General features: G+C 34.7%; 1 protein-coding gene across 3 annotated transcripts in view; it reads left to right on the top strand.

The window, feature by feature from the left end:
- LOC125055050 (protein son of sevenless) overlaps window positions 1–22,799 on the top strand; it is a 31,167-nt gene that overhangs the window by 1,979 nt on the left and 6,389 nt on the right. The window contains exons 4-27 of one of the 3 annotated variants that reach the window (XM_047657254.1): window positions 225–401; window positions 503–709; window positions 1,553–1,682; window positions 2,405–2,508; window positions 2,822–2,989; window positions 3,608–3,672; window positions 4,249–4,379; window positions 5,135–5,241; window positions 5,626–5,731; window positions 6,112–6,253; window positions 6,648–6,777; window positions 7,601–7,781; window positions 8,287–8,358; window positions 8,901–9,015; window positions 9,603–9,759; window positions 10,671–10,853; window positions 11,408–11,503; window positions 17,592–17,774; window positions 18,340–18,502; window positions 18,914–19,035; window positions 20,238–20,357; window positions 20,982–21,084; window positions 21,600–21,683; window positions 22,663–22,798. In XM_047657254.1, the coding sequence (XP_047513210.1) occupies window positions 225–401; window positions 503–709; window positions 1,553–1,682; window positions 2,405–2,508; window positions 2,822–2,989; window positions 3,608–3,672; window positions 4,249–4,379; window positions 5,135–5,241; window positions 5,626–5,731; window positions 6,112–6,253; window positions 6,648–6,777; window positions 7,601–7,781; window positions 8,287–8,358; window positions 8,901–9,015; window positions 9,603–9,759; window positions 10,671–10,853; window positions 11,408–11,503; window positions 17,592–17,774; window positions 18,340–18,502; window positions 18,914–19,035; window positions 20,238–20,357; window positions 20,982–21,084; window positions 21,600–21,683; window positions 22,663–22,798 (3,182 nt within the window). The remainder of the gene's footprint in view (window positions 1–224; window positions 402–502; window positions 710–1,552; window positions 1,683–2,404; window positions 2,509–2,821; window positions 2,990–3,607; window positions 3,673–4,248; window positions 4,380–5,134; window positions 5,242–5,625; window positions 5,732–6,111; window positions 6,254–6,647; window positions 6,778–7,600; window positions 7,782–8,286; window positions 8,359–8,900; window positions 9,016–9,602; window positions 9,760–10,670; window positions 10,854–11,407; window positions 11,504–17,591; window positions 17,775–18,339; window positions 18,503–18,913; window positions 19,036–20,237; window positions 20,358–20,981; window positions 21,085–21,599; window positions 21,684–22,662; window position 22,799) is intronic. The other 2 variants (XM_047657255.1, XM_047657256.1) reach the window with 2 other exon arrangements.

The raw sequence follows: 22,799 nt of genomic DNA on the forward strand, positions 1-22,799 counted from the left end.
TCATGCATAATATATTTTAAGCATTTATTTCTTAAATTAAGGCAATTTAACTTAAAAATATTTCATATGGCCAGCCAATATGTAATTCATACATTAAATTTTTTTAATACCTATACATTTTTGTTTCTCTGTTTTTGTAATCTTTAATAATCAATATATATATGATATGAAGAAAGCATTCTTTATTATATGTATATATTTTAATCATTACTGTAAATATTCAGGAGGTCCTGCCACACAAAATTGACCCTTCAGTAACGGGTTTCATGATAGGAATACTGGAGTATATAAGCACAGATGTGTTGAGACTCTCTGGAACATTTGTTAAGAAGATCTCACAGAAGTCTGGATATCTTGTTATTACTAGCAGCGATATAAAGACAGCTATGTGTGCTGATAAGGTATTTTTTTTATTGCAACTATATCTTTTTCTTTGGAAATATTGTATGACATTTGAAACGTGCGGTATTCTTATTGTTTATTTAATATCCTATTTTCCTAGCTTCTAATGGACATGTTCTACCAAGAATCTGAACTGGCTGGAGTAGCAGCAGGTGTATCAGCTCTTGACAGGGGTCGAAGAGCCTCCCTTACATATGGAGAGTTGGTGAGAGATCTTTTGGCTGATGAGAGAAACTTCCTGCGCGATCTCAACCTTATCATCAGGGTATTCAAGGATGAGATAGAGAAGATCATCTCTGATACATGGGTGAGCAATTTCATACAATATTATATGAAGAAATTGGAAAAACCTTCATGTTTAATTGCTATGTGGAACCAGCAGCCTGCTGAAGTTTTTCTGAACCAATTCGACTTTTGTCCTTCAAGAAAAGAGCGTACCAATTCTTGAAAGACCGGCAACGCACTTGCGAGTCTTCTGGCAATGTGAGTGTCACGGGCGGTATCACTTAACACCAAGTGAGCCTCCTGCACGTTTGCCTATATTAAATAAAAAGTTGAAACTTTAAAGCAACTTTTATCGATTTATATTATAAATTTGATTATCAATTACTCTCAGGATCTTATATTTGAAGTAACAACCGTAATTGCATTTTTTCTTAAAAATGTTAAATGAAATGAAAAATAATGGTTTGATTGGAAGGCACAAAATGTTACCTACTCTAGGCAAAAAATAATATGGTAAAATATGGATGCTAGTACAGCATCTTTTAATTGTTAGTCTCGTCAAACACATAACAATGACACTTCTAATATATAACGTTCAGCAACCAACATCTAATAATACATGCTGCACCTTTAATGAAGCAGCAACAGAAAAATATTCTAGTAGGCGGGACACAGAAGTATTTCCGAACCAATTCGACTTAGGGTCCTTCAAGAAAAGAGCGTACCAATTCCTGAAAGTCCGGCAACGCACTTGCGAGCCTTCTGGCATTGTGTGTGTCCATGGGCGGCGGTATCACTTAACATCAGGTGAGCCTCCTGCCCGTTTGCCTCCTATTACATAAAAAAAAAAACAGTATTAGTATTAGGACACACAAAAGAAATCTTTTTATTCCAGAAACTTGTTATAAAATGAATGTTTTTTCAGAAGATATCGCTAATATTTGGTAACATAGTGGACATTTATGAGCTTACTGTCACCTTGCTTGGGAACTTGGAGGATGCGATGGAAATGTCTCAGGATTCACCGCAACCATATATCGGAAGTTGTTTTGAAGGTATTGTAAATTTTTTTTTGCTGTTAAAACAGACTCTTGATGACTTTTAGTTTAATATAAAAATCATAAAAAAGCACTCTAATACAAGCCAATCAATCTAACCTGACAATTGACAAACTAAATTGATTATCTTTTGATAATTACAACACAACTAAAGATTTTTTTTCGTTACCAACGGTCGAAACTTACCTTGGTCGGTAGACTTCGACACGACTTGAGATAATATTACTTGTAATAAAAGGGACATTTCACGTGAAGTGGACAGCAAAAAAGTGATATTCTTAAATTTGTTCCTTTTGCTTAATTGTACTTCTAGTAGGTGTTTCCAAAAAAATATTAATTTCAACGACGATTCTCTTGAAGCAAGACTAGACAAATAACCATGACACAAAAAATAATATGTCCACATTTATACCTATTAGAAGTACAATTAAAGTACTAGCAGTAAATAGTAAATAATTACTGTACCATCTTAATCCCCCCATGTTATCAGAAATCAGAAAATCAAAGACTAAGGAGGAGAAAGAATCAGGGGGGGCCCCACGTATTACATGAACGGCCCCTTAAGCTTTATAAAACGACTACATTTTGTAACACGACCATTAGTGTTTATTGTCAAAGCCTAGATTTAGTGCTATATTTCAAATTCCATACGTTGATTTACGAGAGTCTGTCGGCTATCAATAAGAAGTAATGTGCTTAGGTTATGTTATTTTTTATAGAATTAGCCGAAGTGGAAGAATTCCGAGCGTACGTCCGATATGCAAATATTGTCACGAGAAAAGAGTCGAGGGATGCCTTGCAAGAAATCGTTGATAACCCTGAGGTATTTAACACGCGTAGTTTATTTTAATATGTAACAAGATTCTCTTAAAAATTAGGTAAAATTTGTTTGAGTGAACTCAATCAGAGAAATTCTTTTGCTAAAAATCTACATTTTATATTAACATACCTGGAATTTACGATATATTTTTAATCTTAATTAAATAGCTTATTATAACTAAATTTAAATTGTTGGATTTATTTTTTCTCAAAGGCATACATATAAATATTTCACGATCACAAACCTCGTTTAAACAACTGATTTTTTTTTATTGAAAAACCTTAATTATGATTTAATGTCCAAATTTTATTTTCAGTACTCCGAGCGTCTTGATACAGCGGGTCACGGTTTTCGACTAGCGGTGAAATACTATCTACCGAAGTTGTTATTAACGCCCGTTTCTCACGTTTTCCTGTATCATAGCTACGTGTTGGCGTTGCTACAGATAGCACCAACTAGTGACGATAGGGAGAGTTTTAAACAGGTATAGTTCAAACTCGCTCGTTTTCATCAGTTACATGAATATTAGACAGATGTTCCACAACCCCTCAGAGTAAGATAAAAAAAGGGTGCGTGTATTTATGTACGCGCGTAAGAAGTTATACTTCTTTGGCATTATTAAAAATAGTTTTTGATTGCATGCAAATAATTAATTACAATTAAATAATCAAAGAGTTTAAATTTGAAAAATTAAATTAATAATTATTTATTATTATTCTCTTACATTAAGTGTAACATAAATTATATTATTATTCGGATGTTGTTTTTAAATTATGTCCAATGCCGTAGCATCTTCCGTGGGCAACTTCATTCTGTTAGTTTTGTGTCACGGTGCGCGCGCATCGTAAAATTTCACTCTCATAAATTTTTCATAACGCGCCTAAATAAGTACTTCAAAAATTCTTTGTCAAATGAAATCTAGGACTTACTTCTTAAATCTACGAACCAAAATTTCAGGTGCATTTTTTATATTTTCAGCGTCTATTATGGTGGTTGATAAAAATAACAATTCTATAGACCATCTTAGCTTAATTAAATGCCCAAAAATCTATAAATTCGTTTGTTCATGTAGCCTAAATAAAGAAAATAAATATTTTTTCAGGTCGAATGCAATTTACATCCCATAAAAAAGTTATTGACGAAAGCATTAGGAAATGGCCCTAAAATGTAAGTAATTCTATCATATTCTAATTCATATCTCAAGTCGTAATCTCGTCTTGATCGCTGTCAAATTGGTCAAACTTCATACATAACAAAACTGAACCTTGGAGTTTGTTTGACGTTCTAGAACACTGTTCTAAGAATACCGTTAACGATAATACAATTTCAATAACATTGTTATTAAACATGCCGAAAGTGGTCACTTAAACAATCAGTGATATAATTAGTATAATTTAAAATATTAAATATATATACACTGACAATAATTGTCAACTTCAGATTTTTCTTTTTGACGTTACACATACTACTAAGATCACAGATTAAAAAATTACGTCTGTCTTGTTAATGTTTTTTAAACGCAGATATTTATTTTTTAAATATATTTAATTTTTAACAAGGGGCAAAAAAATAAATATATGTATATAGTTTTAATTTTAAAAAAATATCAATACATACGCTTATTTATAAAAGTACCTATGACCGGATATGTATCAATTACCTTATTTTGTCACGTGCATCTATGACAAAACAAAACAATTGGTTATTACTTTTTTTTTTATTGATCAATAACATTTATTTCAGTGATACAGCAATCCGAGGCGCGGCTAGAGCGAGACGGCAGCTCGCGATAGAGAAGTGCAACGAGCTCGGGAAATTAATAGATAATTGGGATACGAAAGATGTGCCACAGTGCTGCAATGAATTTATTAGAGGTAACATTTCAATTACACAGCAAATATAAAAACAGTTACCAAATTATATACTGTTAATTGTATTCTACCTCGAGATAATAATCATAATATAAAGTGTAATTCCTACAACTTTCACTTTTTTAATGTCGATTTTCTGATCACTATTTTCAAGCGTCATCTAATTTGTAATTATTTTGTCTTATATATGTCGCAGCCAACTAGCCAACATTTAATAAACTGGCTGGCTAATGCTCATGCCCTTCGTACGATAGAGTCATTATTTGGCAGAAATAAAAAAGAGAAACATATGACAACAAATATATCTATAGTGTCTGTCCTGTTTCCTTATTCAATAAATGACGGAGAATTATGCGTTGTATGTTACTGATTGAAAATTTTCAAGTTTACAATAAAGCGGTATAGATTTTAATGGTTACAATGCTTACAATTTAATAGTTACATATACAGATCAAACAAAATTGGCTTATTGCTGGAAAGTAGATTGCCATGAAGCAGATACAACAACAAAAAAAACATATAAAGATACTATATGATTCATATTAGTGACTAGGTTTACAATAACCACAAGCACAAAGTAAAACGGTTATATACCAAAAAAGGTCAACTCATTAAAGCCATCAATCATGTCAATTTCCATTGGAATTGTTCGGCCAAAAATTGCCAGCTTTCATGGTGTCTCTTGATTAATCGAATTAAATTAATAATTTTTTACCTTCTGTTGCTGTTATATAGATAATAATTGAATCACATTTCAGAGGATACGCTATCAAAACTAGGCCCTGGAAAACGAGTTGCGGAAAGACGGGCGTTCCTATTTGACGGTCTACTTCTTCTCTGTAAGCCGTCTACTAGCATAGTCAGCGTAAGTATGAACCAAGCTATTTTTTTTTTTAATTTTGAAAAACTAATCGAATTTCAATTCAATTATTGATATTTCATTAATTGGGCATAAGCCCAAATAGATAATGATATTTATTGGTATTTGCAATCATTTAAAAATTACCGGGTTGCTTAATAGGTGTGTGTACCGTACCCATTTTAATATAATTTGAATCTCACAAAAAGTTATATGTGTATAAATCCCTTAACCGAGAGATTTATGTCTCTGTCGTTGTATTTTTGTGTTCTTAGTAGTAACTTTCTTTATGAACTTTTTGGGGCTAGAACAGGTTTTCTCGAATTTTTCAGAAATATGACTGCGAAAATAAAATGCGCTCACGTTTTAATTTTAATTATATGTTTTTAGGTAACTGTAAATAGTAATGCTGCGTCCGGTGGCCCTCAACAACTGAAGTTAAAGGAAAAACTTCATATTAGAAAACTAGAAATTGTCGATAAAATTGACTGTGAAGGTTAGTTGATTTTTAACATAAAAACTAAATTTTCGTCCAATAAACGTAGTGAGGGATTTTCTTTATTTTTTGGTTACCAACCAACTTGCGCCTTCCAAAATTTTAATTAATCTTGAACACGTAGTTGCCCTACACTACTCTTACTGATGACTATGTCTTATTTCAAAGATTTAGTTTCATAAACAAAGAAAAAAGTCATATAATTCCCAACTCTGCTGCTTGGGCGATAAAGAGTAATTCAGTTTCGAGTCGTCGCTAAGTATGACGCCTCACGCCCGTATGTCAAATGAAAGTTGTACATAAACATTTTAGCGTTTAATATTAAAATCGCGATTATAAAATGAGAATAATAAAGTATAAACAATATAAATATTTTGCAGAGGGCCGGAACCTAATGGAACTAACACCCCGGATCGGAGGACCAATAGTTCTTTCGGCTGCTTCAGCCGCTGAAAAAAGAAATTGGATGTGCGACCTCGTTATGCTGAACACCAAGCCAATGCTTGATAGAAGTTTGGACAGGTGATTATTTATAGCATTAATCTATACTTACTCTGATTTTTAATTCCGTAGAATTCTGACAGCTATCATTTTTTAACACGTCAGAGATGGCAAACCTTTTTGGCCGGGCACATTTTTTAATTTCAATACGAGTCTGAACATCTGAGTCTATTCATACATTTTATTTGTTAGTGAATGTATCCATTTTATATATTGATATTAAAAGTATAGCTAATATTTTATAAGGAATTGGTCTTAAATATTTTGGCTTGCTTGAAATTGCTTAAAAGTATTATTTTTTCAAATCAGGATATTTCTTTTAGTTTTTACACAAAAAAACTATTATAATAATATTAAAATTAAAAAATAATATTAAACTATACTCTATTGAATTAATACATTTCATAATTTTTAGCATATTACTAGAACTAGAAAGGCGGCATCCCCTAAAACTACCACCGGTGTCGTTATATCGCTTCGCGGAGCCCGACTCGCCTGATAATATAGTGTTGGAAGAACGGGCAGGCCCTACCCCTCTTATAAAGGTAAATAGTTATTTATTTAAAGTATTTCTTTCTTAAAATTGAGTAAAATATCTGTCTAAATTGTTAATTAAAGTAAAAATTACACTTACGAGGGTACTGGACTGCAATGCACATACATATTTAAAAAACGACTTAACCGATTTTGATGAAACTGGACAGTTTCCTAATGTGAAATGAACCTTATTTCAATCGGGATATGAATTTTATTTTCGAAATAAATATGTGAACAAATAAACATACACTCACGAAATATAAATACATGCCATAGCCATAGATATGACATTCATTACTAACGAAACACACACACAGATACATACATAATAATAATAATAATCAAAAAAGAAAAATAACAAAAATTATGGAAAGAAAAAAAGGTATAAGGTACATTTTAAGTGTGTAATGTGAATGTGTAGTGGTTGTAACTGGCCCTGGCTCAGCATTATGCTGTGGAGCTGACGTGTTCCACAGCGCTGGTCATTGTGCCAGAGACAACAACAGTTAGTTTGTGCCTCAGACGCAAAAAAGAAAAATAATGTAATAATAAAAATAGTAGAGAAAAAATTAACAGTGTAAGTAAAGAAGTCTTGGAAGATTTGTGTGTAAAAGTATATAGTAAATAAAAAAAATAAGCATAATTGTTACTAAAACTATTATAAGAAATAGAAAAATAATTATATTTAGGCGGATTAAAAACTAGAACACATGGTTGAAATCGGAATAATATAATATGTTCAAATTATGCTTTGAAATTTCCAATTCCAAGAATAGAAGAAACTGATAACCTCCTTTTGAAAATTTGCTTAAAAACTAATTTATCTTCTAGGGAGCCACCCTCTTAAAACTCGTAGAACGACTAACATACCACATCTACGCGGATTTGAACCTCGTGCGAACATTCCTAACCACCTACCGCTCATTCTGCTCACCGGCCGAGCTGCTCGACCTGCTCATTGAGCGGTTTCATATTCCGGAGCCGAGCGAGGTCTACGATACACCCAGAACCTGTGAGTATAAACAATATCTCTAGAACCAATTTCAAAATGTGTATTTCTTACTAGGCTCAAATACCTTTTATTTATTTGTTAAAACTTTACAGCTACTTAATGCAAATTAAATTTTGAATTGAAGCGCCCATGACAGACTAATCAATATATACAGAGAGAATGCGTGTAGATTGTTGGTGTGTGTGTGTGTGTGTGTTTAGATTTACATATCATTTATTCGAATGATATTTATTTAACATTAGTGAGATTATATTTAGGAATTTAAATGTCGGTCATAAAAACATACTATGTCTATATATCAATAATATTTTATGACGAAAACCATAATGAACATATAAATTGATTAAATATATGTAATATATGAAAAAATATCTGCCTCGTTGAATTCTAACAAAATCACTTTACGCCATGACCTGTCGTTTTTAAAGAAATCAATTGTATGGTGTTCTCTTAAAAACTAACATTGATTTGTCATATGTAACATCTTAAAATTTGCGCACGCAAGTCCCAAGGATCAAGTTACCAAAAAAGGATATAAGTCCGCACGCGTCGCTTATGGATCTAGATCTAAATATCGGTAATGTATAAAATTATTTATGCATGACATATTTATGTTTTTGATTTCGTTTTTATGTAGAGATCTTAAGCCTGTGAAATGTGTTTAGATCTTTACACGTGAAGTAAATATTATATATTTTATTTCAATAACAAAATGGTCTCAATAACACAGTCATAAGAATTAATCTATATAAATAAAAATGAATCGCAAAATATGTTGCTAAGCTCAAAACTAGAAGACGGCTGGACCAATTGGAGTGTTATTTTTATTTATTCCTAGAAGGGGAAGGTTTTTATAGACATTTGACAATAATTGTTTTATACTAGTACTTATTATGTTTAGTACTTAGGTTTTTATGGGGTAGAGACAAAATGTTCCATATGTTGGTATGTAGCTTCTGAAAAGAATTCCTTCCCGTACTTACTTTACCATTATAATAATAGTAATATTTAATAGAAGTTTCTTTGTATTGTTTTATACAAAAATACCAACACTGATGTTCGTAGTTGCACTATTCTTACTCTGCCGTATTAGACTTTAAAATTAATTTTATCTCACAGCTGAGTGCGTAGAAGAAATGTCAGCGAGTAGCGATGCTGAGAAGTTAAGTAAGAATACGGCGCGGGAAGATTGGAAGAGATATCGGAAAGAGTTCCAACAACCTGTCAAATTTCGGTAAGAATGACAATTGTAATTTACGAACTTTAAAAACAATATTTAGGTTTTTTAATTAAAAAGCAAAAGACTTAGTATTCAATAGTTATATGCGTCTGTAATTGAATGAAAACAATTAATAACAAATGAGCGGCTTGGCGTTGCGTAGAGATGTGGGGTCACTCTGCATCTTCTATCGCGTTTACTTCGAAGAGTGTTCAAAGGAGTTGTTCGGATTAATACCTGCAGCTGAGTTTTATCGTCAAGACAATACTAAATTCTACCCGTATCATCTCGACTTCCGTCATTCCACAACTGAACGTTTTTAACGCAGTTTTTGCCGCCATTATGTGGAACCAGCGGCCCTCTGAAATATTTCCGAACCAATTCGACTTAGGGTCCTTCAAAAAAGAACGTACCAATACTTAAAGGTTGACAACGCACCCGCGAGCCCTCTCACATTGAAAGTGTTCATTACAAGGTATCACTTAACATCAGATCATTGGCCCGTTTGCCCCCTGTTTTATAAAAAAACCCACTTGAAACAAAAAATAGAGAAAATATGGCTTCATGTTCAACTAATTATGGTATATTTTTTTTATTTTTAGAGTAATCAACGTACTAAGACACTGGGTGGACCAACATTTCTACGACTTTGAACGTGACCCAGCATTGCTCGAAAAATTAAAGGATTTTTTGGAGTCGGTTGATGGGAAACCTATGAAGAAATGGGTGCAGAGTGTACTCAAAATTGTACAGAGAAAGGTGAGGTTTTGTAGTGTAGCAGTGACGTGCGTGCGTAAAAATAAAGCTTTTACCATTCATCTTATGTTATAGCTAATATGTATAAGTAGTTCGAAAGTGAATAGTTATTATAAACTAGCTGGCCTGGCGAACATCGTCCCGCCTAACAGTCAATTCTTTATTTGTTTAAAATACTTATTCTGCCATTCGGGACACAGGTCTAGCTAGTAAGATAAAAAAAAACGTATCACTTAATATTATCTTGAATACACTCAATAAACAACTATAAATAGTATGTCTAACGCAAGAACTCATCAGTACCAATCTAGTGGATATTATGAGAAACATACAGGATGTAGATATTTTCGAATTTTAAGAAGAATTAGTAAAAAAAAGCCAATTTTCATATAAAAACCAAAATAAATCATAACTCTGCAGGGGTTGACCTTAGAGACCTCCCGTAGAACAATTTTTTGCCGCTGATGACCTTATCTATCCCCTATTTGCGTTTGATCCACGACTTTTTGGCCACCCTGTATAGATAACAAGTTATAATACGTTATGTTGGTGGTGATGAAGTTGTGTAATATGTTTAATTTTTTTTTAATTCATCTATCGCTAGTCCCTACTAGTCCCTGTGGTGTGGATAACTAGATTACAATTATTCCGTGGTACATATTTCAAACAGTTTTTTGAGCAAAACTAGTTTTAGTGTTACAACTAATCAAACACAAGTGTTTGCGTGAATGCGTGTAATATTTTATGACAAATATAAGGTGCATTTGTACGAATTTACGTAAATTTGACGTAAAATATTGAAACGTTCTTCTTTTTTTGCAAATCCAAACAAACATACATACTGAGCCAATCTTACCCGATACCAGCTTTGTATTCCCGATCAGCACTTGGCAAAACCTTACATTTTTTTGCAGAGTTTTACCGGCGGCGATACAGACAGCCTAGCAGGGGGCGTGGCACATGTATTCGATCGTCTGCCACCTGCCACTTGCAAACACGTGGCAGACCCAGACAGATACAACTGGCATCCTCTTGCCTTACACCCGTTGGAAATGGCCAGACAACTCACGCTGCTCGAGTTTCAGTTGTATAAACAGGTAAGAAATATTTATTGAACACACAATGCGGGTAGTACTCAGTTCAGTAGACTCTTTGAGTCCTCTTACGATCGGACCAGCTGGAAAAAAAAGGATTTAAAATGTTTATGGACTAAAGCAGGGGTAAGCCTAGTGGCTTGAGTGTGCGTTCCCACGCGTGTGCGTGCTCCTATTTCACCATGCTAATAGAGGACAAATATTTGTTTTATTTATTACTTAAGATGTCATGTGGAACATGGTGTAATGGTTGCAGCTCCTTACAAACGTTGTGTAAAAGAAAAAACTAGGCGATTAAAAAGAGGGGCGGAGAGTTTATTGCCAGTTCTTCTAGTCCGTTCTAGGCCCTTGATTTGAGAACTTGCAGTAAATATTAAATTAGAAGAATTTAATGTGTACTTTTTTTTGACGTTTATAAGTGTACATTGTGTTACCTACATGAATAAATGATTTTTGACTTTTTGTTCGAATCACAATTATTTTTTTGGTTCGGAAATACTTCAGTGGGCAGCTGGTTTCGCACAAATACCAATAGTATATTTAATTGTCTTTTTCAGGTTAAACCATCAGAATTAGTTGGTGCTGTATGGACAAAGAAAGATAAAGAAAAAACAAGTCCCAATCTATTGAAGATTATTAAACACACCACAAATGTAAGTTTTTGTAAAATACTCAGAAACACTACCAATAGGTTCACTTTATAAGCGGTACGATCCCCGAACTCAAGTAACGTCCGCACGCTGCGGCGGTAGGCAGTCGACTCACTCCCACTAGTGTGCTTCGGTATACTACATCCCTTCCTTATTAAAATTAATAAAAACTTATCAAATGATTCGAAGATTAACTTTAATTTTGTTTCTTTTACATTTTAGGATGATAAGTCATTAATCTTCATTTTCGTTACCATTTACCCCGTCGTCTGCGTGGTGGTTAATGATTTGCCACTCACCATTTTCAACCCTCTTAAGGTGGACAACATTTCTGCGGTATTCTTTCCCCGTTGAATCATTTCTTACCCTAATGTCTCCACCGTTACATCTGTTACCGTGTGAGACTCTGGACCACAATTAGGAGCCAATTTATTTCCTCTCATCATATTTTGACGTCTAGATTTTCCCCAATTCCCAAATGACTATTCGCCGCTTTTCTCTTCCTATCAGCATATTCCTTTCCTTTTTCTTTATCCTCCCTATCTCTGTTTATAAAATCTGAATATATGACTTTATGTTCCATGTATGAATTTTATCTCGAAACTGTCTACGAAAGAAGAGTTCAGCCGGGGTTTTTCCTGTTACTGTATGAGGGGTGCTGTTGTACATTACAAGGTTTTCTAGATGGTCCTCTTTCCAATCCTTTTCACCTACCTTTTTTATTAACCTGTGGCCAATAGGGTATTGTATTGTAAATTACAATCGCGCACTCCTTACAAAACGCTTTGAAATTGTGACTTGTAAATTGATTGCCACTATCGGAAGTTAGGGTTGCAGGATATCCCAATCGAGAAAATAATTCCTTGAGATTTATAATGGTTTCTGTGGCAGTAATGTTCTTAATAATTTTAATCTCCTTATACCTACTGTAGTAGTCTACTAGTATAAGAAGGTAATCGTGTGATGGTAATGGTCCCAAAAAGTATACCGCCACATCAAGACAAGGCTCACTTGGAAGGTCTCGTCTTTTAGTTGGATGAGGTTTAGGTGATGAAACCAGCGTACAACCTTTACAGGTTTTAACACGACTTTCAGCATCCCTATCAATTTTAGGCCAACAAACCTTTGTTCTTAGACGACCTTTCATGGCAACAAAGCCAGGATGTCCTTGGTGAGCAGCCTCAAGAACTCGATCACGACGTTGTTTAAGAATAATAAGTTTATTCCCTCTGAGGGCTTTATTACCTTATAGCACTCATTCCACTTATCTTCAAAACACCACTTCTTAATGCTATTATTTCCCTGTCTGTTGCACTGGCTGTTTAAATTTCAACAAGTGGAACTGCTATCGGTCTGCTGTATTCTACAATTGCATTTATGTAGTTTTCATTGTCGAATGGAACTGGGTAGGCAGAGTGGCAAAGGCGTGAAATAGGGTATGCGATGTGCTCTTTCGCTGACCGGTAGACTACTTTATACATGTAAGCCTGCAGCCGCAGAACCCATCGTTCAATGCGTGCACCAGGCTTGGATCTGTTACCGTAGATAGTTTCCAAAGGCTTGTGGTCACTTATAAGCTCAACCTCTTTGCCCAGTAGATAAATCTTAAAATGTTCTACTGCCCATACCAGAGCCAGGCTTCTTTCTCCGTCTGACTCGCAATCAGTAATACTTTTATTGCCGAACCCAATTATCCGAGGTCCGTGACGATCAATTTGTACGAGCACCGCACCAAGACCAACTGGAGACGCATCTGCTATTATTTGCGTTCTATCCACCGGGTTGTAGTAGCCAAGTGTTTTTAAGTTTGACAGTCGTATCTTGAGGGTCTCAAATGAAGAGTCTTCGAATGAACGTCTGTCCAGTATTTTTAATGTTAGTAGCTCAATCTAAGTCTTATTATTTGCCGAAGGGGTTATGTAAGTGTTTCTGAATTGGGTATCCATTTACCGACGTATTTAACGAGTCCAAGAAAACTCTGTATCTCTTCAATGTTGGAGGGCTTTTTTGAAGCCTGGATTACTTTAATGTATTTGTCCAATGGCTTTATTCCTTTTTCAGTTAGTAGATGTCCCAGAAATTCAATTTTGTGTGTCGTATCGCAATTTTGTTTGTCGCATCTTGCATTTGTCGTGGTTAAAAAGAACATTAATTATCTTTCAGTATTTGTAACACATTTTCAAGCCGTTTATCGTATTGCAACTCATCAGATCCATGTACTACAATGTCGTCAGTACAATTGGCTGTCCCTTCACAACCGGACAACAATTTCTCCACCCATTTTACAATTATTGATAGTTGTGTCATTATCTATATGGGATACATAGATCCACTTCATCGGTAACTTAGTGTGTTCCTGTATTTATTTTCAGTGTCTTTGTTCCATTGTATTCGTCATTTCGTGTATGTATTTTCCGTTTTTGTACCTTGGTCTTACAATAATCCCTAAAATGACCAACGACTCCACATTTTAAACATTTTTTTTTTTATCTCTGTCTGGCCAATTATTATCAAATGATAAATGTTTGCTGTTGCCGCAATGAAAACATGTTTTCGCTGAGTTTCGAACCGCACGTAATTTCCTTGCATCTACCCGGTTAATTTCTGAATTTTCGTATCAAAAGTTTTACTTGTTCCTTGCTTATCAAACGAATCAAACTGTTTGTTAACCGTCTTAAGCGTAATAGCAATTGTAATTACTTGTTGAAGTGTTATCGAATCTCCACCTGTCAGGATTTTCTTCCTTAATTCTGAGCTTCGGGCCTTTTCTACGATTTGGTCTATTAACTGTTCATCTTTAGCTGTAAACGGCATTTAGGTACCAGCTTGAGTTCGCAACTGTAAAAGGAAAGCTTCAAACCTCTCCCCTTCCTCTTGTTTCATTAGTCTAATAATATCGTTCGTAGTATCTGCTTTGTTTTGTTGAAAAATATTCATTTAATTTTTGTATAGCAATTTCATAAACGTCAGCGCCATCGATCTCATCGACATGAGCTCCAGGCAAGTTGTAATACACCTCTTGCAATGCAAGCCCACCAACGTATAATAAAGAAGCTCGCTTTTTTAATGCTTGAATCAATATTAGCGACCAAAAATTATATGTCTAGTGCTCTTCTCCATTTTTCCCAACGGATTCCTACTGAGACTTGGTTGCCTTCGCACTCGAAATGATCAAGGCCTGGAAACGCTGGTGTTATCTGAGCCATATCGGAGTGATAACTAGTAGTAACATGTGGTGTCAAAATGCGGAGGGTTGATTGGTAGGGCAGGCGATAAAACGCGGCGCGGCAAAAAGTTTACCCTTTTCTGCGCGTAGCCATCGAAACGTACGAACTTGTTCTTCTCAGAACACTTCGATATCGTCTTACGATAACGCTAATAAACTGTTCTTTTCAGAACAATATTATCGTATCTTACGAAAACGTTTAACAACTGTCCTTTTCAGGACATATTACCGTGTCTTACGACAATGATGAACTGTTCTTTTCAGAACACACGACCGTATCTATTCTGATCTGTTCTTGTCAGAACACATCACTGTATCATTGCGACACGTTAACTAATCACCTACAGGTTTATACCCGTATAAATATATCTTATTTATTTACGAAACATTCATCACGCATACTTTGCACAATAATCTGATCTCAATATCAATGATTATTGTCACTAAACCAAATACGGTCTAATCTAATAAACCTTACTAATAAAAGTAGTCTATCAAATTGACTTTAAAGCATGTACTCAGAATTAGTCTATCTTATTGACTTAAAGAACGTTTTGGTCTGTCATATTGACCTTAACAACATTATCTTAGTCTATCTTATTGACTTTAAGAACGTTTTGGCCTGTCATATTGACCTTAACAACATTATCTTAGTCTATCTTATTGACTTTAAGAACGTTTTGGCCTATCATATTGACCTTAACAACATTATCTTAGTCTATCTTATTGACTTTAAGAACGTTTTGGCCTATCATATTGACCTTAACACCATTCTCTTAGTCTATCTTATTGACTTTAAGAACATTTTGGTCTGTCATATTGACCTTAACAACATTATCTTAGTCTATCTTATTGACTTTAAGAACGTTTTGGCCTATCATATTGACCTTAACACCATTCTCTTAGTCTATCTTATTGACTTTAAGAACGTTTTGGCCTATCATATTGACCTTAACAACATTATCTTAGTCTATCTTATTGACTTTAAGAACGTTTTGGCCTATCATATTGACCTTAACAACATTATCTTAGTCTATCTTATTGACTTTAAGAACGTTTTGGCCTATCATATTGACCTTAACAACATTATCTTAGTCTATCTTATTGACTTTAAGAACGTTTTGGCCTATCATATTGACCTTAACAACATTATCTTAGTCTATCTTATTGACTTTAAGAACGTTTTGGCCTATCATATTGACCTTAACACCATTCTCTTAGTCTATCTTATTGACTTTAAGAACGTTTTGGCCTATCATATTGACCTTAACAACATTATCTTAGTCTATCTTATTGACTTTAAGAACATTTTGGTCTGTCATATTGACCTTAACAACATTATCTTAGTCTATCTTATTGACTTTAAGAACGTTTTGGCCTATCATATTGACCTTAACACCATTCTCTTAGTCTATCTTATTGACTTTAAGAACGTTTTGGCCTATCATATTGACCTTAACACCATTCTCTTAGTCTATCTTATTGACTTTAAGAACGTTTTGGCCTATCATATTGACCTTAACACCATTCTCTTAGTCTATCTTATTGACTTTAAGAACGTTTTGGCCTATCATATTGACCTTAACACCATTCTCTTAGTCTATCTTATTGACTTTAAGAACGTTTTGGCCTATCATATTGACCTTAACACCATTCTCTTAGTCTATCTTATTGACTTTAAGAACGTTTTGGCCTATCATATTGACCTTACAAAACCACTATCTTTCATATTGATCATGGCTTCTAATGGTAAAGACCTATCTTATTGGCCGTGATAGAAAACATGGGTCTCTCAAATTGACCTCACAAAACATCGATCTTTCATATTGATCTAACCATTGCTATCTACTAATCGTCAAGACCTATCATATTGGCCGTGATAGCAAAACATGGGTCTCTCAAATTGACCTCTCAAAACATCGATCTTTCATATTGATCTAACTATTGCTATCTACTAATCGTCAAGACCTATCATATTGGCCGTGATAGCAAAACATTGGTCTCTCAAACTGACCAACCAACCATTGTAACTGTAAATTTTCCGTCGTCGCCACTTGTAAAATACTCAGAAACACTACCAATAGGTTCACTTTATAAGCGGTACGATCCCCGAACTCAAGTAACGTCCGCACGCTGCGGCGGTAGGCAGTCGACTCACTCCCACTAGTGTGCTTCGGTATACTACAGTTTTATTTATACTTTTGTACACAATTAAATAATATATCTTATATATAATATATAAGAAAAATGGTCTTCGTTTGAGGCTCCTTCACGCCTAAACCACTGATCGTATAGACATGAAACTACTGCCATTCGATTTTTCCTAGATGGTTTATGGCAATTTATTTTTTAAATTTCAACGTCCCTTCATTTTTTGATTGCTGTTTTACTTTTATGAAAATTTATACATACGGACTTCACCGCGGAAACATTCGGGGAGGCTTCCTAGAACCTCAAAACGTCAACTTCTGTTAAAAACTCGATTTTCGAAAATTTTCAATTTTCTTAGCGGAAAGTTAAAACGAAGAATAAAAAATATGAAAAAAAAAATAATGAAACATAAAATTTTATTTATTTCCTATTTTAATTCGCCCAGCAAAGCGAGCGGGAAACGGCTAGTACACTATAAACTAAAAATCTTCCACATATAAAAACCCAAATCTCCACTATAAGCAATTGTATTCTCGCGTATTGTAATAGTGTCTTTAAGTTCTTCCATTAAAGTGTATTTTACAATGCAGAAATAGAGTTATGCTATATATTTAATGGAAACGTTTTTACTCTGATCCACAATTTTCGTTTGTATTTTTGAATATTTAGTCATTCATTTTGAATTGGTTTTTTAAATAATATTTTTTCTTACAGTTCACTCGATGGATGGAAAAATGGGTTGTAGAAAGCGAAAATGGGGATGAACGAGCTGGGGTGATAGCAAGGTTTCTAGAACTGGCTGTTTGTCTTCGGGACCTGAATAACTTTAATGGTGTTTTGGCTGTGGTCGCTGCCTGTGGAAGTGCCAGCGTTCATAGATTGAGGAATACATTTCAGGTAACTAAAAATTTCATAGATACTTTATTTTATGTTATACCAGTTTTAGCGATATATAAAACGTGTGGCACTCGGGGACTGCCGCGGTAAAGCTATTGCACACCATTTTTTATCAACTTATGCAATTATAATTGTTTATTTATGCAGTACTTTTTGTTTTCTTTGATATTAATTCAATCTACCAGACTCAGACTACCACGCCTATATAGTCTGTCTCACTCTAACGCGTATCGGCTGCACCGGCCGCACCTATATTACGTCATCGTGTGTTAGGTTTTTATTTTCGTTACGGAATTACTTGATTCGGTCGCCGCGCTCAAAGCCCGCGATAAAGTCTATGCAATAGCTTAAAAATCACTTCACTTTATATAAAAAAGGCTTTTTATATACGCCATGTAGACGATAGGATGTAAAAAAAATCGCGTAACCTATTTAATTTATTATTAAAAAAATCTTCGTTACATGTCTCGTTACGCCGCCAAATCTTGACTAAGTCGGTAATTGTAGTAAAGACAGTGTGTCTCCAATATACATATACATATACACGGGACATATATCTTTCCAGCTGGTGCCTCTCCGTCTCCTTCGGGCTCTAGAACAATTTCGCGCTTTGAACTCTGACCACTTCAAACGCTACCAAGAACGGCTTCGCAGTATTAATCCTCCATGTGTGCCCTTTTGCGGGATCTACCTCACGAACATTCTGCATATTGAGGAGGGGAATCTTGGTTTGTATATATTATGTATATAACTAGCTGACCCGCCAAACGTGGTATGCCATTTTATATATTATTTCTAAGAAACATTTTTTAGTCAATTAAAATAACTATCTACTATACTAAAACATAGGGGTTGACCGTCGAGATGTTTGAAAAATAGATAGTAGTCGATTTCATCAGACTTACTGAATATGCATAAAAAATTCATAAGAATCGAGCCGTTTGGAGGTAATATGGGAACAAACATTGTGGCACGAGAATTTTATATATTAGATATAAAAATGGTTATATCAAGTGATCTCTGAAACTGCTGAACCGTGCAGTATAAAATTATAATATTTCTTTACCTTGACATATTAATATGATTTAATTTTTAGATTGTAATACTAAAATTCGTAAAAAAGGGTTTTTCTTTTTTAGATTACCTACCAAACTCGCAATTAATAAACTTTTCGAAGAGGAGAAAAGTAGCGGAAATCACCGGTGAAATTCAACAGTATCAGAATCAGCCATATTGTCTCACCATCGAACCTAGGACAAGGGTAAGAACCGATTTGCATATATTATCAAAAGTACATATACCTCTAACTACTCTAGAGTTCGTACAAAACTCACAACAACATTCTACAGAAGAGTTCTAACTTACTTTAATCATATCGTCCGTGACGTCACAGTCACCAACCAGATTACCTAGACAAGCTGGTTGCCGTCAGCAAGATGGAAGGCATAAGGCCACGGATTGGAAATAAACGGACTTTGTTATATTATATTCGTGTCTTATTTCGGCCATACAATGCGCAGAGGCGATGAGTACTTGGAGAAACTGATCCTGGTTGGTAAGGGAACGTTCAAGTATTACGTAACGTATTTTGGGAAGGGGGGGGGGATTCCTTTTAGAAAACGTTACGATGCGGGGCGGTGATTAAATTACGCGTTATTGTTAATATTTTTTTCGACTTACACCACATAATAGTAACTAAAGAGTCACTAGGTGGTCAAAAAACGTTTTACCATACTTGGGTACAGTACTTTACTTGGGTACTGAAAAACGTTACGGCGAGTTACATGGGGGGGGGGGGGGGGTTTCCAATAATCTCCAAAAATTGCGTTACGTAATACTTGAACGCTCCCTAACACAGAAGGCCTCGCGTGGCTGTTCACCAACCAGGTGGACCGATCAAGTGAAAGTCTCATCGTTCTCATTCTGTATACAGTCATAAGAGAGGGGCTGGATAGTAACAGATAGTCCGCTCCAGATGCTTGCTGAACACGACGCTCAGACATGAGCCGATTATATAGAGAGAGAGATTATATTATTACTAGTAGACCGGCCAAGCGTTGCTGTGGCTAAGGTTTTTGTTATATTACATAGTAGTAACATATTCAAGGGAAACGGTAGGAGAACACCAGTCATGGGGACCACCATGCTTTTTTGGTGTTTATGCCATTAAATTGTAGCTTATGTGAAACGTTGGTACTTTCAACACAGCGCCATAATTAGAATTGTGACTATCAAATAATTTACAAATATTTTGCAATAAAATAATATTGCGGGTATAAATTGAGATGTAAGCTATCCCATCTTTTAAGTTAGATCAATCTACACACGGTGTGCAAATTGATTGATATCGGTTCGGTAGTTTAGGAGTCCATAGCGGACAAACAACGTGACACGTAATTTATATATATTAAGATTATACTCATTAAAACGACATCTATCTCAATTTTCACATTATTATTTCAGACGTTTCTCGAAACGTTGGACCCGTTTCCGGGTATGGACGACAATGAAGTGACCAACTACCTCTACAATAAAAGTTTGGAAATCGAACCCAGACCTCCCACGAAGCCTACGCCCAAATTTGTAAGTATACAAGAACATACAAATTTACTTTAAATGGATTTTCTTATTGTTTACGTTCTTTAAGCTTTGCCTTCGTGGCCTTTATAATTTATATAAATATATTTTGTTATACATTAATATAATAATTTATGTACTGTTATTATTATTACCAGTGGCGTTATAACCTTTTTAGGTCTGGGCCTCAGATTTCTGTATCTATTTCATGATTATTTGTCCTATGCTTGACACACGCCGTCGACTTATTGGATCTAAGGCAAATCGGTATCCCCACGATGTTTTCCGTCATCGTTCAAGCGAATGTCAAATGCGCACATAGACAAAAAGTCGATTGTTGCCCAGCCGGGGACCGAACCTACGACCTCAGGGATAAGAGTTGCGCGCTGAAGCCACTAGGCCAACACTGCTCTGTGTCTATAATTTATTTGCATGCACTTGTTTCTATCTCTTTTTCAAGAGAACTAAGAAACATACAAATTACAGCCTATCTCTTTTGTTAGCTTGAATGTGATAACTAAAATTAACTTCCATTGCAGTATGTACTGATTTAGTTTGAGGAGTTTTTTTATTTCTAGTTTTACTATACCCAAAATACACTTTAAAAATTAATATTAATTGAATTTACAGCCTAGAAAATACCCAGAGCTTTCGGTGAAGCCGGTGAAGATTCGTCGTTCAACGGAACATCACCAGTCTTCTTCCAATATATCCAGCAATGAGGATACGTTGAGTGAGTGATAATTGAAAAGTTTTTAAAATAACTATAGCTAAGTTGCAAATACAGTGTAACTTCTATAACGAATTTAAGGGACCGAGCATTATTCTTCGTTATATAGAGGGAAGAGAAAAAAAACACCAAAATTAACCAATTAAGTTATCTAAGAATAATGGCACACGTGTTAATGCAATTAACAATAACAAAGGCGAGACGGCTGTCTTTGACCTCATGTGCCATTCTAAGAAATTTTTGCACGTCAATAGCTTAGTTTTGTAATCTGATAATTAAAAAAATTACACTTAAGTATGTTGTTCTTGTCTAAATATCAAGTATTTATTCGTAATAGAGAGTGACTGGGCGTTATAATGAGTGTGAGTGCAGGTTTTGTGTTAAACCAAACAAATATACCTCATGTTTACGTTAAAGAGAGTTTCGTTATAACGAATGACGTGATACTGTATATAAAAATGTTTGCCAAAAGTATTTCTGATTAATCGTCAATGTTTTTATATTAATTTCGTTTTCAGGTGTAGCCCAACTTTCACCAACAAGTATGTGTACATGGGATGGCGCGTCTCTCGCTTCTTTACCTATACATCAGGACGATAGAGGTAAATATTTCATATCATTTATTTGTATTTTCACGTCCTAATGTAGTTTAAATCATTTATATTGGTTTCTGTATAAAACATCCCAGTTATGCCTGATATTGCTAAATGATTCTTCAGTATAGAAGTAAGGTAGAAATTCACCGATTTTCCCAAAGTACTCGAGCTGTATAACAAACCAGATTTTGACAAAAAACTATTTTTCCCTATTATTAATTTAATTGTATCCCTGTAGTATTTTTAGATATTTGCTATAGTTTAGACATTCAGTGATAACTCTATATAACGACACTCAAAGGACTGTGCATATTTTGACGTTACTTAAAGTTGTCTTTAAATGGAAAGAAAAATCTTTATTAGAAAATGAAAAGGTTTATTTCGTTAAAAAGTTAGTAATTACATAAAAAAACAATTCGTACTTGAACGCTATGCTAACGCTTTTGCTTCACCAACAAATATATATGTTGTATTATTTTACTTATTTTATTCATTTTGCGACATTGAGGCATCTTCGTGACAAAGTGCGTCATCACGTGCAGGCAACATTAATAATTAATATTGCCTGCACGTGATCCTACTAATTATTAGTAAACAAAATAACGGATTTCTTAGAAAGTTCGGTACGTATGATGCCGAGAGTCGAGTTTACTACGGGCTAGGACAATACAGCGATAAAAGAACGTACATACATAGCTCCGCAGTTTTAACTTAAAAAGTACTTATTATTATTTAATTGTCGTTATTGAGAGTGGGTGTAATGCTATGTAGAGTGTATGGAAGGCACGCTAAACCAACCAAAGCCGAGTGATTTCGTCGCTTTAGGCGGTTGGCGTTACATGGAGTTTCACTGTAATTGAAAATCGAACCACATATCAAGTGTGTAGCACCTCCAATTTTTGAAAAATCAATAATCATGGAAAACCTTAGCTTAGATATACTTTTAATTATCTACAAAATAATTAAAGTTAAAATATTGTTTCAGGCGATAGATCTCTAACGAGTCCCCGGCTGGAGCGTTCAAGTTCTAGCTCATTGGCTCAACTTGGCCAACTGAGTTTGTTTGACAAACTTGCATTTTTTGACAAAAGCAAGTCAGTCGCTACACTTAATAGCACCAGG

Source organism: Pieris napi, chromosome 13, assembly GCF_905475465.1.
Source record: "Pieris napi chromosome 13, ilPieNapi1.2, whole genome shotgun sequence".
Classification (NCBI taxonomy): domain Eukaryota; kingdom Metazoa; phylum Arthropoda; class Insecta; order Lepidoptera; family Pieridae; genus Pieris; species Pieris napi.